The sequence below is a fragment of the Humulus lupulus genome, chromosome 3 (genome assembly GCF_963169125.1).
Source record: "Humulus lupulus chromosome 3, drHumLupu1.1, whole genome shotgun sequence".
Taxonomy (NCBI): Eukaryota; Viridiplantae; Streptophyta; class Magnoliopsida; order Rosales; family Cannabaceae; genus Humulus; species Humulus lupulus.
In genome coordinates, this window is record NC_084795.1 from 61,450,930 (window position 1) to 61,469,161 (window position 18,232).

Sequence of the window (18,232 nt, forward strand, 5' to 3'; positions counted from 1 at the left end):
AATGCCCTCAATCTTTGTTGGGTGAACTACTATTCCATTCTTGGACACTATATGCCCTAGGAAAGTCACTTGTTCCAACCAAAATTCACACTTGTAGAACTTAACAAAAAGTTGATGCTCTCATGGTCTATTGAGAGTCAACCTCAAATGCTCTTCATGTTCATCCTTAGTCTTTGAGTAGATAAGGATATCATCTATAAACACCACTATGAATTTATCTAAGAATTCCTTAAACACTCTATTCATCATGTCCATGAATGTCGCTGGGGCATTAGTGAGTCCAAAAGACATTACTAAGAACTCATAGTGTAATGCCCCGCCTTTTTTAGTACCCATTAGTAACCGGTTCGGGACGGTGAAAACTTGTGTGGAATATTATTTTGAATAATATTATTTTGAGGTAAATCATGTTGCTATGTAGCCAGTTGTTATCGGATGAAGTTATTTAGCCAAATTGGAAGAGTTGATCTCGGACCAAAAATTTGAAACCCTAGCAGGTTAAAATCTCGGATTAATAAATTGGGAAATTATTTCTATGAAAAATATACTATTTTGGTGCATGGTAAATATTCCCTAAGGCCAATAAAATTAACAATATTGGTTATGGTGTAAATTTCCAAGTTGTTATGCATTTCATGGGCAAAAAGCTTAAATTGGCCTAAGTGTGCACTTAGGATAAAATATTTAAATGAAAATGGCAAGATGTAACATATGGTGTGACAAATATTTGAATGTCATCAAATTTATTTAAATTAACGCATGGTTTGTTTTATTTTAGAAACTATAGGTTTGAAGAAATTCAGAGGCAAAAGAGATAATTTGGTGATAAAACTTGATATTTTATTCACTGTGATGAAAAATATTTATAGGCTATACAAGAATAAAATAAAATCTTTACATTTAATTGAAATATTCTAACTAAGGAAAGATAATATACACAATAAAAACTGCCAGCCTATCACACGGTAATTTTATGATTTCCTAGCTGTCAATACTCCCCCTCAAGCTTGACTATAGATATTGATGAGTCCAAGCTTGTTCATAAGAAAATTATAAAGATTTTCAAATAATCCCTTGGTAAGAATATCTGCAAGTTGTTGATCAGTGTGCACATACTTGATTTTGATAACTCCTCCATCAATTTTTTCCTTAATAAAGTGACGGTCTACTTCTACGTGTTTTGTTCTATCATGATGAACTGGGTAGTGAACAATGCTAATAGTAGACTGGTTGTCACAGTAAAGCTGGACTAGAGCTTCATACTTAATTTTCAATTCTTCCAATAGTCTTTTTATCCACACTACCTCGCACACTCCATGTGCCATGGCTCTGTATTCAACTTCTGTGCTGCTTCTTGCAACGACAGTCTGTTTCTTTCTTTGTCATGTTACCAAGTTGCCCCATAGTAAAGTGCAATATCCTAATGTAGATTTTCTGTCATCAATCGATCCGACCCAATCTGCATCAGTGAATACTTCGACTTTTCTTTCAACAGTTTTCTTTAAAATCAACCCTTTGCCTGGAGTTCCCTTCAAATAATTCAAAACTTGATATACAGCATTGAGGTGACCTTGGCGTGGGTCGTGCATATATTGACTTACTAGACTTACTGCAAAAGCAATGTTTGGTCTAGTATGTGAGAGATAAATGAGTTTTCCAACTAGCTGTTGATATCTTCCTTTGTCAATTGGTTCTCCTTTAAGCATTCTGTCTTTGTTGCCGAGTTCTATTGGAGTTTTGCTAGCCTTACAATCAAGCATTCCAGTTTCTTCGAGAAGATCAAGAGTGTATTTTCTTTGTGAGACATAAATACCTCTTTTGCTTCTAGCAATTTCCATACCAGGAAGTATCTCAGTGTTCCAAGATCTTTGACTTCAAACTCTTTTGCTAATAATCCTTTGATTAAAGTCATATCCTTGGTATTGTTGCCAGTAACTATTATATCATCAACATATACAATTAGGATAGTTATCTCTCATTTTCCCAAGTGTTTAATAAATAGAGTATGGTCTGTCTGACCTTGTTTGTCACCGAGATCCTTGACTACCCTTGAAAAATGATTGTACCATGCCCGAGGAGATTGTTTCAGGCCATAGAGAGATTTGTTGAGTTTGCAGACAATATTGGGAGTTTTCTCTTCAAATCCAGGGGGTTGAATCATGTAGACTTCCTCTTCTAGTTCCCCATTTAAGAAAGCGTTTTTTTACATCTAGTTGATGTAACTCCTATTCCAGGTTTGCTGCTAACGAAAGTAAGACTTTGATAGTATTGAGTTTAGCAACATGAGCGAAGGTTTTAGTGTAGTCAATTCCATAGGTTTGTGTAAACCCTTTTGCAACTAGTTGAACTTTGTATCTCTCAATAGATCCATTCGCATTATATTTGACTGTGAACACCCATTTTCATCCTACCACTCTTTTATCAGGTGGTAATTCCACTAATCTCCAAGTTTCATTTTTTTTAAGAGCTCTCATCTCTTCATAAACAGCTGTTCTCCATTCAGGAATCTCAAGTGCTTCTTCAATATTCCTAGGAATAACAATATTTGACAAGCTAGAAGTAAAAGCTTTAAATGAAGATGACAAATTTGAATAGGAAATAAACTTGGAGATGGGATATTGAGTGCAAGACCTAGTTCCTTTTCTCAATGCAATAGGAATGTCTAGATCGGAATCAGTATTTGAAGGAGGATTGCCTGACATATTTGGAGAAGGAGAATCTACCACCAGATTGGTTTCTTGATTATCCTGAGAATTCATGATTTGGTTATTTCTTTTCCGTCTAGAATAAACACGCAACTCTTGTTGTTGATTTGGTGGATGTATATCTGTTTCAATTGACTTGGAAGATGGAGCAAGAGTTTGAGATTTTGGATCTGCTAAATTTCGAGTCAAGTTTGGAAGCTGGATAGAGGAATCAAGAGGAAGCTCTAATTCCCACGACCATTGAGCTTCATTATGATGAGTATTGTTCTCCCCCTGAAGCGAAGTGGGTGAAAAATATGGAGTACCTTCGAAGAATGTGACATCCCGAGAGACATAAGATTTCTTTGTGAGAGGACAATAACACCTGTAACCTTTCTGAGTAGGAGAGTAATCGAGGAAGATGGTTTTAATGGCTCTTGAGTCAAGTTTAGTGTGATCTCGAGGATGTACATGAACAAAGGCGGTGCATCCAAAAGTTTTAACAGGAAGAATGCCAGAGGAGATGTGAGGATAGGAAGCAAGAAGAACCAAATGGGGTATCCTAAAATGAAGAGGTCGACTCGGAAGGCGGTTGATAAGATATGCAGCAGTGAGAATAGCATCTCCCCAAAAATACTTAGGAACATGCATAGTAAAAATTAGAGCCCGGGCCACTTCTAAGAGATGATGATTTTTCCGTTCAACCACACCATTTTGTTGAGGGGTATCGACACAAGAGCTTTGATGAATGATGCCTTTTTGGGAAAGATAAGGTCCCAAGACAGAATTAAAATACTTTGTGCCATTGTCTGTTCGTAATATTCGAATAGATATCTGAAATTGTGTTTGAATCATATTATGAAAATTTTGAAATACATCATGTGTATTAGACTTGTGTTTGAGTAGATAGACCCAAGTGAGACGTGTGTGATCATCAATGAATGTGATGAACTAACGATGACTGTTGGAAGTAGTGACTTTGGAAGGTCCCCATAGATCACTATAAATTAAAGAGAAAGGACTAGTTGGCGTATAATGTTTCTGAGGAAAGACAGATCGAGTATGCTTAGCAAATTGACAAATATCACATTGGAAAGACTCAATAGTATTATTTAAAAACAATGTTGGAAACAAATATTTTAAATATGAAAAACTTGGATGTCCAAGTCGATAATGCCATAACATAATTTTGTCTTTATTTGAAACAGAAACATAATTGAAAGTAGAAAAAAATTAGATAAAATTGACACCAAACTAGTGGAACTAGGTTGCTGCCTATTTATTTGTTGATGATTGTCAAAGAAATAAAGTACACCATGAATTCTACCACTACCAATCGTCCTCCCCGATGATAATTCCTGAAACTGACAAGAATTGGTAGAAATTTTAAAGAAGGAAGATGAAGGACTGAATTTAGAATTAAATCAGTTGACAATTTAATTTTACCAATGCCTGCAATTGGAGAAAGAGTGCCATCAACAATCTTGACACTGGAATTATTAGAACACGGAGAGTAGGAATCAAACAAGTGAAATAAACTATTCATGTGATCAGAAGCACCTGAATCAGTTATCCATGGTGTTTGAAATTGTTTTACAATAGAAGAGAGATTACCAGAGTGTGCAACAAAGAAAGATGCACTATGAGATCCAGAACCAGATGGAGAATTGAGAGAAGACTGACTAAGAAGAGTATACAAATTAGCAAGTTGTTCCTTACTGAATGGGAGTGAAGTGGTTCCATGAGTGGTGTTGGAGAGGGTGTCTTGGGTCTGAGTTTGGTACGCCCTTTTGTCATTGTGACGCTGTGGAGTCCAGTTGGCTGGTTTGCCATGGATTTCCCAGCAGGTAGAACGAGTATGTCCATGACGTTGACAATGGTCGCACCAAGGTCTATCTCCCTTGCGATTTGGCCTTGGATCAGGATTGGATTTTTCATACAAACCAGATTTGGCAGCAAGAGCTGATCCTTCTAGAGGTTGGGAATCCGAAGCATTAAGCATGACTCAGTGTCGTGCCTCTTCATGATGAACCTAAGAGAATGCTTCTTCAGTATCAGGGAGAGGAGAATGATTGATTATGCGACCTTGAACCTCATCGAGGTTGCTGTTTAACCCAGTAAGAAACTCATACACTCTTTCTTTTTTCAGTTGTTGTCGTTGTATTATACTGCACGCAACGCATAATGGTGTGGTCTCGAGGTAGAGATCAAGTTCCTGCCATAAATCTTGTAAATTTTAAAAATATTGAGTCACAGTCAGAGTACCTTGTTTGTTCTCCTTGAGTTTGGTACGAATCTCAAATATTTGAGAAGTATTCCCACGGTCAGAATACATTTTTCTGGCAGCATCCCATGCCTCTTTTGCAGTTTTGAAGAAAAGATACCTACGACTAATTTTTTGATCCATCGAATTTATTAGCCGGGCAAGAACAATTGAGTTTTCAGCCTGCCATACCTTGTAAGTTGGATCACTCAAGGGAGAAGCAAGGAGGTCATCAGTAATGTATCCAAGCTTACTGTGGCCACATATGACAATCTTGACAGATTGTGCCCATTCCAAATAGTTTTTCCCTTCAAGTTTGTGTGTTGTAATCTATATAGAACCACTGTCATGGCTGTAGAGAGACCCCACGGAGCTGCTGGATTGAGTTGGGGCTGGAGATGTGGTGTCTGAATGAGTGGAATTGATGGACCCAGTGGTTTGAGATATAGCTTCCTCACTAGTTGACATTACTGAAGTAGAGAAGAAGAAAGAAAACAAAAATCTGATATTGAAAATCTCGACGTCACCTGAGAAGATGAACTATGCCGGACTAACAAGAGAACAACCTTCAACTAAACCACCTTTGAACAATCAGACTGGCTGGTGGGAGCGACTGAAAGGAGGATAACTTGGACAAACGCCTGGTGGGAGCGGCTAAAAGCTGTCGGAAAACAAAGGAGCCGCCGGAATTTTTTTTTGGAGAAAATGATCTATAGAAGATTGAACCTTAAGCTCTGATACCATGAAGAAATTCAGAGACAAAAGAGATAATTTGGTGATAAAACTTGATATTTTATTCACTGTGATGAACAATATTTATAGGCTATACAAGAATAAAATAAAATCTTTACATTTAATTGAAATATTCTAACTAAGGAAAGATGATATACACAATAAAAACTGCCAGCCTATCACACGGTAATTTTATGATTTCCTAGCTGTCAATAAGGTTAAAAAGGGTAAAAATGCAACACCCTTAGCCATTAAGTGAGGTAGACTTGGAATATGGTATTTTTGGGAAGGCATGTATGGCCTTCAATCTTCTCTCTTTTCCCTCAACCTACATGCCTAGCACTCGTCTCTCTCTAAAAAATTTCAAACCTTCAATCTTAGCAACACTTTCATCTCTCTCATTAGGAGAAAATCTCCATTGAAGCTTAGGAGGAAAGCTTGAAGATAAGCTAGTATCATCCATGGTTGTGTTTCTTCTTCTTCTTTATTCTCCTCTACATGTTGAAACCCTAAAGGGTGTTTTACCATTTTCATTTCCAGGTTTCACTCATCCTAAGTTTAAAGAGCATTCATCAAGTGTGGGGAAGTTGCATGCAAAGATTCAAGTGCATGCAATCTTGATCAAGCATTTTCCAAAGGGTGAGTAGTTAGGTTTCTTCAACTCTCTCTTTTTCTATCTTCTTCATCTCCAAAAGTTATGAACAATGATCTGACTTTTTTTCTTAAAAATATGTTGTGAGAATGTTAGAATACATTGGGGCACTCTTGGAGAGAAAGAGTCAAGCCCTAGAACCCAACCACCAATCTAGGACATAAAAGGTAAAAATATTGAAGTTTTTAATAGAAATCTTGGATTCTTAGTGAATCTGATTTTTATCCTATATTGTGTTTAGTATTTTTTTAGTTTTATTGGTAATGGTTTAAAAAGGCTTAAGATGTAATTTTTGGTTGCATGCATGCATGGAAGTGTAGTTCTTTAAAGTAGTTATGTATGATTTTAGGTGAAATTGCTTGCTGCCATTTTCGTGGTCTGACTTCCAATCAGTCAAACCACACCTTTATGCCTCTGTTTGTAAAAAAGGTTGCTGTATTTTTGTATTAATCTAAAAGTACTTGAGTTTAGGCTTTAGAAAATCTTAAAAAGGTATTGTAAAGCTCAACTGATAAACGTTTTGGGGAAATAGTTTGAACCAGGAAAAATCCTGGCAGTTTACACTGTTTAGATTGTAAAAATATTTTGAGAAATTTTTACTTCAAAAATTACAAAATTATGTGGAAAGATTGGTAACATAATTATAAAGGTCTCTGAAAAAATTTAGGATAAAATACGTTGTGCTTTAAGAGAAATAATTTTTCTAAGTTTGCCCATAAATCTGGAACTCTCAAATAATTGATAATAAAAAGTTAAAGATTTGGCAAGGTTGGTTGTCCCAACCTATAATGAATTTTGACATGGGATTTTCGTGTAGTTATAGTCCTTATGATGACGTTTAAAATTGTAAAGTTTCAAGGATTGTGGTTCTATACAGAGAAAATGGTAGAGGTTGAAAGTAAGCGAATTATTACTAAATTGCTAGTTCTAGAACGCGAAAAAGGAAGTTAAAGAAAAATACTTTTCTAGATAAATATTTGATAAATTAACAATAGACATGGAAATCATTTTTATAATGAATTAAAAATATTTTTTTTATGGATTCAAATAAATTAGGGTCCAATGACCTACTTTTCAAAAATACCACAAAAATGGACTTTCTTTAAAAAAAAATAAACCCAACCCTTATACTGTGCGCATGGTGGGTACACAATGCATGAGTAGATGTTGGGATAGAAATGTCTAGAGTATCAATACTAAGTGAATGTCATAGATTAATCTGAGTATATTGTATCTTTTACAATATTGACTAAAGGGGAAAAAGGCCAGCGGTGACCCAAGGATTTCAACTAGGAGCTAAGAAATCCAGGTAAGTTAATCTTGACTTTGTTGGCTACAACATGAAACATGCTAGTGTATTGTTTGTTATAGTTCTTGTTGACGCAGTTTTTCGCCAACAATAGATTAAGAAACCAAACAAGAAATATATTAGTTCTTATTTGTAAATTGTAATGAACTATTTATTACACACAATTTTACGTGGTTCAGTGGTTAAAATCTACCTAGTCCACGACACAATACTATTACTCTCTCATAATTTCTGTAGAGTTTCTGTATTACAAAAAATGGTCCATTTTCCTGTCCATTGTCCCTGATATTTATAATGGAATTCCCTTGACAGGTTTGGGTAACCTGTGCATAAATATAGTATACAATCAATCAAGATAATTCTCATTTACATAGGGATATGATTGCCTATGCAAATTACTCCTGTTATCTCAGGAAATAAATGTATAGTACAACCTGGATATTAATGAGCGTATAAAGAGCCTTCAAGTCTTTTGGGTTCTTTCACTATGCGTAATGAACAAATTTCCACGAGCTGAACATCTTCATCGAGCTGGTGATCGAAGAGTATCCAAACCTTAGTTCAAATTGAGTTTAGAGCACCCTAAAGAGGATCTGGCCACTACATGTCTCGAACTGGATCATCATCTTGTGAGGCGATCTGATAATTATCTGCATGTCATACTGCCAAGTCCTAACTCGAGCTGCTCACATAATCATTAGGTAGATGTTCTACTCGCTTGATATTTCTATGTGTTTATCTGCCAGCTGTACCCCTAGCTGAGTGTAATGCCCTGGATAACCAAGATCGTTACACTATGTATTTTAAAATTGTGCAAGACTTGCTAATCAATTCCTTTGGACATAAATGTGATTCTAAAGTCAACTAACAGGTTAGGGTTAAAAGATTTTGATCATAAACCGTTAGTTTTCATTAAAACAAATGTTTGATACATGGGATACCAAAAACAGGGTATAAGTGGTAAATACAACTCCCAAAAGATGATACAACAAAAGCCAGTCTAATGGAAAAATACAATTTAGAGCTCTATTCCTGTAGCTTTCCCTCGGCCGTGGCGGTCGAGCAGCTGACAATGTACACTCTGCCGCCAGAGCTCTCCAACTCATGGTTGGTCCACTTTCCCTTTGCCTTTACCTGCACCACATAACACCTGTGAGCCAAGGCCCAACAAGAAAACCATAACATCAAACACATATAGTAATAGTAGTAGTCAATCAACTTTAATCAAACTAATTCAGTTATTCAGCAAAGTACAAGCATTAAGCTAAACAACGGTAAACATGTATTTTCTAGCATACATCTTAATCAGTAATACAAATATTCAGGGTCGGCGCCCTTAGGCTGAACCCTCTGTTTATCTAGCTGATCTCGGCTCACTTAGGCCAAGTTGCATTCAGTACGCTTATCATCAGCCCCGGCACTCTTAGGCCGTAATTTCATATAATGAATAACAACCATACAATCACACAGTACATACATTCAATTACTGGGAACCTTAGTCCCGTTCACAACTACATGGGTGCAGTTTTTTTACTTTGAATCCCGAGCAATAAATAAAGAGCGGTCCCGAGCACGATCCTCAGTCCTGAGCCTTAGCGATAATCCTAGTCACAATAACAATGGGTAACTATCAATCTCTAATCTGAATCAATGTTTAGGGAACAAATATTAGCCTCCGAGACCTCGAATTCTACTAAACCAGGTAGTAGAATTCGTCCCGAGCACCTAGGTTTGAATCCCCGAGCCTAAAACCTTGTTTTCCCTTAGTTTCCCATTTAGGTCTGCGATTTGCCCATAAGAGCCGCAACCTGCCCCTTAGACAGAGGCCCAGCCCTCCCTGCTGGAGGGCACGAGTCGCGACTTGCACCCCTCCAGGTCGTGGCACACCTGGCGAACAGAGGCATCCAGCCCCTTTAAGCACACGGGCCGTGGCGCCCGAAGAACATGGCCACGACCCGAGGCCCCAAACGTAGAAATTCCCTCTTTTTCTAGCGTTTATCCTCGAGCCTAACCTCAAACCAGTAGCCAAACTTAGATTTAATCCTAGAATTCCCATCCTTTTAGCCTAAACATTATATCTAGCCTATAAACAATTCCTACTCCCCATAAGCACCTAAAATCAGCTTAAGAAACCAAAACTCATGCAAATTCTAACTTTTAACAACACAGCAGAATTCAATCCTAACAAACCTAAATTCCAGCAGACAGAGTAGAATTCTTACCTCAAGTATAGCTTGATCCTCAGAGTTCTTTTTTGGCTAATTCTAGTTGTAACTCCCCCTGGTTTCTAGCCCAAATTCAGCTCAATTTCCTGACCTTTCTCCTTTAAGCTTCTAAGTTCCCCTTAGTTCTAAAGAGAGGAAGAGAAAATTGTGTATATGAGAGAGTGAGAGAGATTAAAAGAATTCCTTCTTACTCTGGTAGTTTCCTAAAACCTCAGCTGACCATACACCTTAGCCAAAAGACCAGATTACCCCCCAAGGCATCCCAACCCTCTAATTGCCTCTAGGGGTAAAATAGTCATTTCTCGATTCTCGCTAATTCCTCAAATGTTCCTACCATTTACCAATTAATCCTGTCATGTCCAAATAATTACCAAATACTTCTTCATTATTCAATGTTTTCCAAAATACCCCTAGGCTCCCCCGAGCCGGGTATTAAACCCCGCTGTGACTATTCCGCTAATCCGCTCACTAGGATCGTCTCGAGCCACATACTACAGATATTTCCACATAATAATGTGGTCTCAACCATTAATCACATATAATCACATTTATGCCCTTAACGGGCCAAAATTACAAGTACGCCCTTATAAGCAATAAAGGACCCACATGCATATCTAATACTCATAAACATGCATATAATATATTCACATAATCATATAAATTATGCATGCCACATAGTCAAATATTTAACCAATTAAACACACACATATATCCAATTACGCCCTCCCGGCACGCTAACCAAGGCACTAAACCCTACTAGCACTTTTGGGCCATTACACTGAATGGTTGAATCCATGCTAATTTTTAGGGTACAACAGTTCTTTACACTAGATTGATTAAGGGTTGAGTTAGAAATGGCTAAGGGTACTAATAAGTGTACATAATGTTCCAATGAAATCTAGTGATTACTAGATAATACTGGTATTCGAGGTGGTGACCGTGGTAGGGGGAAGCACGATCGAATGTCTGTTGATTTGTCACCAGGGTAGGGGAAAGCACGGTCGATTGACTATGGACTGATGACCGGGGTTGGGGAAACACGGTCGAATGTCTATTGATTTGTGACCAAGGTAGGGGAAAGCACGGTTGATTGACTATGGACTGATGATCGGGGTAGGGTGAAACACAGTCGAATGTTTGTTGATTTGTGACCGGGGTAGGGGAAGCACGGTCGATTGACTATGGAATGATTATCGTGGTAGGGGACGCATAGTTGAATGTCTATTGATTTGTAATTGAGGTTTTCAGGGGGCAGCCCAATTTATGTGAGAATTGATTATTGATATGTGAATCTGATTAGAACTAGGATGATTAATTATTTTATTATTGTGAAATCCAATGTGTGTACTGGGACCGAACTATTGTAAATCCAGTGATTACTAGGTAATACTGACACTCAAGATGCTGACCATGGTTGTGATCTAAGAGGTACTCGAACACCTCATTATATTTTTGTAGATTTTCAATGATTTTGCAGCCATTGTATAATGGTGTTATGCATTATATCTTATATCTTCTTGTTCTTTGATTTTTCTGCGTGTAGATTGATTTTGAATTTACTTGATTGTTCTATACGACTAAGCTAATGATATGGTTTGAATTAATATACCTTGTTTGATAGGGTTCGGAAGTTATCTGATACCCTAGTGACTTATGCTTCAGTTACTCTTGGTAGAACCATGTCCTTGGGTCGTAGAATGTTTTTGTTTGAAAGATTAATCTTACTAAGCTTAATTGCTTACCTAGCTATTCATGTTGTATGTAAGGGCAAGGTGCAGCAGTGAGCGTCAGAGTCTGCTTTTCAAATTGTACATGTGGCCCGACCTTTGGGATTTGGTTCTTTTTGGAAATGACTTTTGGGAAACTCTTTTTTTTTTATGAGCACTATTCTTTTTATTCGAAACAAATGTTTAAGTTGACGAAAACAATGTAATTGTCTAAGTATGTGCACACGACTTTTTAAAAGTTTTTTATGTGGATTTTTGGAGACTATTAAAATTTAAAATTGTTATTTTGGTCTTGTAAGTTTGGGTCTTTACACATTGTGACGCCCCATGTCACTATGGTTGCTTCCTAGAATGATGACTAGCCCTGCAAACCAACACAAATCTTTCCAGTGTGCTTTGTCCTCACTCACACGCTTCTTGGGAAAACTTCCTAGGAGACCACCCATCATGAGACTACTCCAGGTCAAGCACGCTTAACTTTGGAGTTCTCAAGTGATGGGCTCTCAAAAAGAAGATGCATCTTGTTGGCATAGGTAGTACCCATCAATCCATTTAAGCCATCTATAACTGTGTAGTCCCATACCTACACAGTCTTAGAATCATCATACTTGACCTTCCCCAGGCAATGTGGGATTGCACAGCTTTTACCCGATCTTTCCCCTTGCGGATCACACGATTCTGACTGTCACACACATAGTGCCCATATTGGGTTATGAATGCTGTTTTGGGAATATCTCCCTCCTTCACTTTTAACTGATGGTACCCATATCGCAGATCAATCTTAGAGAACAATATCGCCCCTTGCAGTTGGTCAAAAAGATTGTCTATCGTACGCAAATGATACTTGTTCTCGATTATGACCTTATTGAGTTCTCAGTAATCGATGCACATTCGCATGCTCCCATCCTTCTTCTTCACAAAAAGTACCGGTGCCCTCATGACGAATGACTAGGTTGAATGAAACCTTTCTCTAACAACTCCTCTAACTGGTTCTTAAGTTCTTTCAATTCTATAGGTGTCATTCGGTAGGGTACCTTGGATATCGGTGCTATTTCAGGTGCAAATTCCATCACAAATTTTATTTCTCTGTATGGGGGTAAACCTGGTAAGTCCTCGGGAAACACTTCTGGAAACTCGCAAACTATGTGAACATCTTTTGGTCTCATTTCAGTTTCTCTATATTTATCTACAACACTTGCCAAGTATGATGAACAACCATGCTGCATCATATTTCGAGCTTCCAATGCCGATATGAGGGGTGTTTGAAATCTCGTCATTTCTCCCTTAAAAGAGAAGGATTCACCTTCATCCAGTTTGAACTCTACTATTTTCCGTCTACAGTCTTTAGTAGCTCCGAACTTGGTTAATCAGTCCATGCCAAGGATCACATCATAATTTGACATCTCTAATTCTATGAGGTCTGCTCGACATTCCCTACCCTCAACTACTATTGAAATTGATTGTAACCACCTAGATTACAACATAATCTCTCCTGAGGATAACAATGTACTAAAACTATTCTCAAAGAGTTTACAAGGAAATCCCAGTTTATCAATTACATTTACAACTACATAAGAATGAGTTGCTCTAGAAGCAATGAGGACTCTACACATCATACCGGAAATATAGAGCTAACCCATGACAATGGTGTTACTGTTGGTCGCCTATCCTGGAGTCAAAGCAAAGACTCTGGCTGGCACCATGTTGCCATTGTTGCCTTGCCCAACTCTTGCCTTCCACTGTGGGCAATCCTTCTTCAGGTGACCTATCTGAATGCACTTGTAGCACTTGTTTGTGCCTACTTAGTATTCCCCTAAATATCTACATGAGCATTTAGGACAGTTGGGGCACTCAACTTTGTGGTTCCGATAGCTCCGGCGGTTATGAGCATTGTTGTGACTGTTGTGATTGTTATGGTTGTTGTGGTTGTTATGGTTGTTACCATTTGGAGCTGTGGTTCTGGGCCTTTTGTCAATGTCGCTACCCTGCCCCTCTTGGGCCTTCCTCTTATTGCCTCTTGGAAGACCTTGTTTTTGTTGGCCTCCCTTCTTGCAGCATTGTCTTTCCATATACGGTTCTCTAAGTACTCTGCATCAAGGGCCCTGTCTAAGATCTCAGCATTACTAACTACTTTAGCACTGGTCATCTTCACATCTCTAGCAATCATGGGATTTAACCATCTCACAAACCTTTGGACCCTCATGACCTTCGTCGGAACAATTTTGGGAGCCAACCTTGCCAACCTATCAAACTTTTGGGTATACTCTATGATAGAAAGGTTTCCCTGAGTCAATGTTACGAACTCGTTAACCTTGGTTGTTAGTACACCCGCACTGTAGTACTTCTTGCTGAACACCTGAATGAAGTCTGCCCAAGTCATGGTGTTCAGGTAACACATTTGCTTCACCATATCCCACCAGATTCTGGCATCGATCTTGAGTAAATGAGCAGCACATGAAACCCTTTGATGATCATTCAACTCCATATGATCAAAGACTGCCTCGACCGACTTCAATTAATCCTCAGCCACCATAGGGTCGGGTTTTCCTTCAAAGTTTGAGGGATATTATTTCCTAAAGCACTCATAAATCGGCTCAAATCCATAACCCATTGGCATTGCAGTAGGTGGGGGTACTGATTGTACAGGAGGCTTAGGTTGTGCCCTGGGTTCTTATGGGGCTTGGGGCACTTTCTGAGCTCAAGCCAACTCTTCATCCCTCTACCTCAACTGTTCTCTTAATCTTGCTACCTCTATAGCTAAATCCATAGCCGGGGCTACTGGTGGCACGTCCATGCCAGGGATTTCTACTGCATTTCAATTAGTAGAAGCGCCTCTTCCACATCCTCTACCTCGTCCTTTGCCACCTCTTATGCCCCTCCCTTGGGGTGGACATATTGATATTATAAGGCACAAAAGAAACTATCATAAGAGGAGATAATTCACATAGTGGTTAATCACTTTAGAGTTTTAATTGCAAGGATTGTTATGCATACTTATATCCACTCAACATTCCAAATTGCAAGGTGAAATAGGAATGTAGAAATTACTAAAAGAAAATATCCATAACATCCATTATTCAAAAACATCTGAAAAATAACCAAAAGTCTCAAAAGAAATCCCATTTATTCTAAGTAATAAATGTTTTAGGTATTTAGAAGAAGGAAGGGACTCTAATCCTCCACTGTGGACTCATCCCCGAAGTCATAATCGAAGATTTCCTTGGAGATGTGGAAGTAATCTAGGGCATTAGCCCTGTCCCTTAATTTGCCACTCACTTCTGGTATGGCAAATAGCGTCTTGCGACACGTTGTTTCTCCCTCCTGATGGATCACCATCTTCTCATGCTCTGCCAGATTCTCATCCTTATTTGGAGTGTGGACTATTTCCATTCTGCAGAACTCATAGCCGTTCGCGAACTCAAATACAGTGTATCAGAAGGTGGCGAATCCTAAATCATCTTGACTTACACCATGCCATGCTTTATTCAATTGGAGAAGAGCCTCGGGAACTGTGGCTAGTGACTCCCTTAGCACCAAGTACTATTCAATGAACCAGATCAGTGCTCCTCTTTTGTTGATTAAGCCCTGCATGTACTCGTATACAACCTTGGTCTTCCGAAGCACAATAATCCTCTAGTCAGCATCCTCGTCAACAAGAATCCTTGGGATCTCTCGGGTCTCCTTAAGAATTTGTTTTCTAGTTGTTCTAATAATAGGACACATACTTTCTATTCTACAATCATAGTACTAACAACTTAAGAAAAATAAAGCAAAATAAATTAAATAGAGAATTAATAACTGGTTACCATAGTGGGTATATAAAAATCAAGAAGAAGAAAAAATAGATATGAAAATTTGAATGGGTAACTAGTAACCCTGATAGGAACATCCAAATTAGAAAAGAAAAAAAATAGATATGAAAATGGGAATGGGTAATCAGTTACCTTGATGGGAATATTAAATAAAAAAATCTGATATGAAAACGTGAATGGTGTAATGGCGCCCTATTCTACTCTCCTTGTAAAATCGACACTCAGTTTATAATTATTAGAAAAATGCCATAAATATGAAAAGGTTCAGCAAGGCCTTAATAAAACATGTAATATGGGCTCATTTGTTTAAAAATAAAAATATAATGTCTTTTATGCAATTTTAAAATAAAAGTTTAAAGCCCCACTGTAAACTTAATAGGAAACATAAATCAATTCGAAAAATGTTCTTGGCGTTAACTAGATCGTTTGTTCCTTCATTGCACCCCGTGACATACATGCTCAGTTCTTGGAACGCCTCACATCGCAATGTGTGCCATACAGGAAACCTAACGCCTACCTGAAAGGGGGAAAGTAAGGGGGTGAGCTAAAATCCCAGTAAGGAAGTACAAATAAGACGAAAATTCACTTAAGCATCAATACAAGTCGATTCTCATCGTAACATAAGCTCACAACACATCATATCATAATCATACCATAATCATACCATAATATCATACATTTTATCTAAATATTTCATCATAACAAGCAAACAAGTTCTATGAGGCAACCAGTAAAGCATAAACCAATAAATTCTCATGTGTGAGGTATTCAAGAGCTCTGGTCCTAGAATAACCTTGGCGCATCCGCCCTATGAGTTACGACATACCTTAGTAACTCCTTTGTTGTGTTGCGTTCAACACGCTAACAGCATATGCTTTTCATACAACATACAAGAACACATAAAAGCAACTCATCTCATAACATTATATCTTATACAGTCAACATAAACTCATAAAAATTCTAGCTAACTTCCTTACCTCGAGTCCAAGCAAAATAAAGTGTCGGGTGCTTCACAACGAGCCTAGAATCACAATTTGTACGCCCTAAACATCCACGGGTTATTAGCGAGCTGGAAAATGGCATAATTCTATCTGCCATGTGGAAGCCTCCTACCCGGAGCTGCTGTTACGAGTCTCCACCTCTTTAGCCCGAGCTAGTCAAAGGGTTAGTAAGAATACTCTAAGGCATCGGGTCAGCAGTGTGGACACCACGAGCTGGAACTACATTGAGCTCGAGGTGCGGCATAGAACTGACACCCCTGACCATTTATGAAGTCAACCATGCATTGTAAACGTGCACATATCAGACATCATGTGTCTACTCCATTCTTGAATTCTCGGACATGCAGCATAAACGTGTGTTCAGGCACCCCACGACTGGTTTGGGCCATGCGGCCCATTATCCCCTTTACCTATTGATTAGACAACACTTCATTGTCAGGTTTTAGGAATTAATCATAAGTGTCACAGAGGTGACATGATGGGTAAGAAGGTCACAGGATGACCCCCTTTACCAACACCCAGGTGTCCTCTCCCTATAAATATGGGGAGCCTGGGCGTTGCAAGGGGTTGGCGTCCAGTTTGTAAAGAAACACCCTGTAAGGAATACGAGTGATATATCAATAATATTGACTGGTGGACTAGAGGGATTTTAACCTTCGAACCACCTAAAAGGAAAGGAGTTATAACCTTCCCCCTATACTATTTTCGCCAGTTTGGAATATAAATATTTACATATTACGGTTCATTATCTAGCACTAATCCATCCCGTTTATTCGTATAATTACCTGTTGCCGAAGAACCGCGTCAACAGTTTGGGGCTTTCATTGAGAGAATTTAGATTGGTGCTATTGCAGAAACCCAGCCATGGTGGTTACTCGCTCGAGGCATGGTAATGAAGTAGATCAACATGATGGGCAGGAGGCCCACCATGCCGCCATATCCGATGAGCAAAACCCCGAGGTTCAGCAGCGACCGGGAAAGCAGCCAATGGGCCAGGGCGACACTGGAAGTTCGGCTCCCCGGCCGCCAAATTCGAACCCGGATTTCTACACAGCGATAGAAATGGAAAATGCACAGTTAAGAAGTCAGTTGTCGAAAGCAAACAAGCAAATCGAAGAGGTCTTGGCCCGATTACCCCCTCTTACAACCGACGCTAATGTCGGAAAGAGGCATGATGGGACTCATAAGTCCCGCCGGGGTAACTGGTCCAGGCCCAGTCGGTCAGTCAGAACCTCGACTTCGAATTCTACTCCCATGTCACACCACCAGGAAATTGTGTTTGAGGAACTTCCTAGGGCCGATCAGCAATTCAGCCGATCGGTCCGGACCTTAACTCCTAGCTCGATTCCACCCTCGAGTGCACCCAGGAGGGCTCGAGACAGCTCACGAAGGAGATCCGGGGAGGGCTCGCGACGACAGTCCGCCCCGGCCAGCCATCCTGCACCACGGTCAGACCGCCGAGCGCAGGCGGGGATGGTAGAGCGGAGCGGCCGCGACCTAGCTTAATCCGCCCTGACGGGACTAGGATCGCGTCACCAGTTAGGCATCCCCCATCACCGATAAGATACCCATCTCCTCCCCGTCCAGTCCGAGACATTCCGGCTCATGGGAGCAGCAGGAGAAATCCTCCTTCCGTCAGACCTTCCCATGGTAGCCGATCGCACGGGGAAATCCCGGATCCTCACCCTCAGCGGCGGGCTTCGAGTTTTCAAACGGGAGTTACTGGATCGGGAGTCATCGAAGTGACATGTCCGGCGAAGACTTGCGCCAACGTTTGAGTTCGACTCAAAGCCCTCGGGCCGACCTTCGAGATCACCTCAACTCTTA

The 18,232-nt window shown here is 39.3% G+C and overlaps 1 protein-coding gene across 1 annotated transcript; it reads right to left on the minus strand.

Moving 5' to 3' along the window:
* Positions 1-1,382: 1,382 nt before the first annotated feature.
* On the minus strand, positions 1,383-1,838 carry LOC133824227 (uncharacterized mitochondrial protein AtMg00810-like). Its single transcript, XM_062257094.1, has 2 exons — positions 1,611-1,838; positions 1,383-1,529 (listed from the first exon to the last, which is right to left on the minus strand). The coding sequence occupies exons 1-2, from the start codon at positions 1,836-1,838 to the stop codon at positions 1,383-1,385; spliced, it is 375 nt and encodes a 124-aa protein (XP_062113078.1).
* Between the last annotated feature and the right edge of the window lie 16,394 nt (positions 1,839-18,232).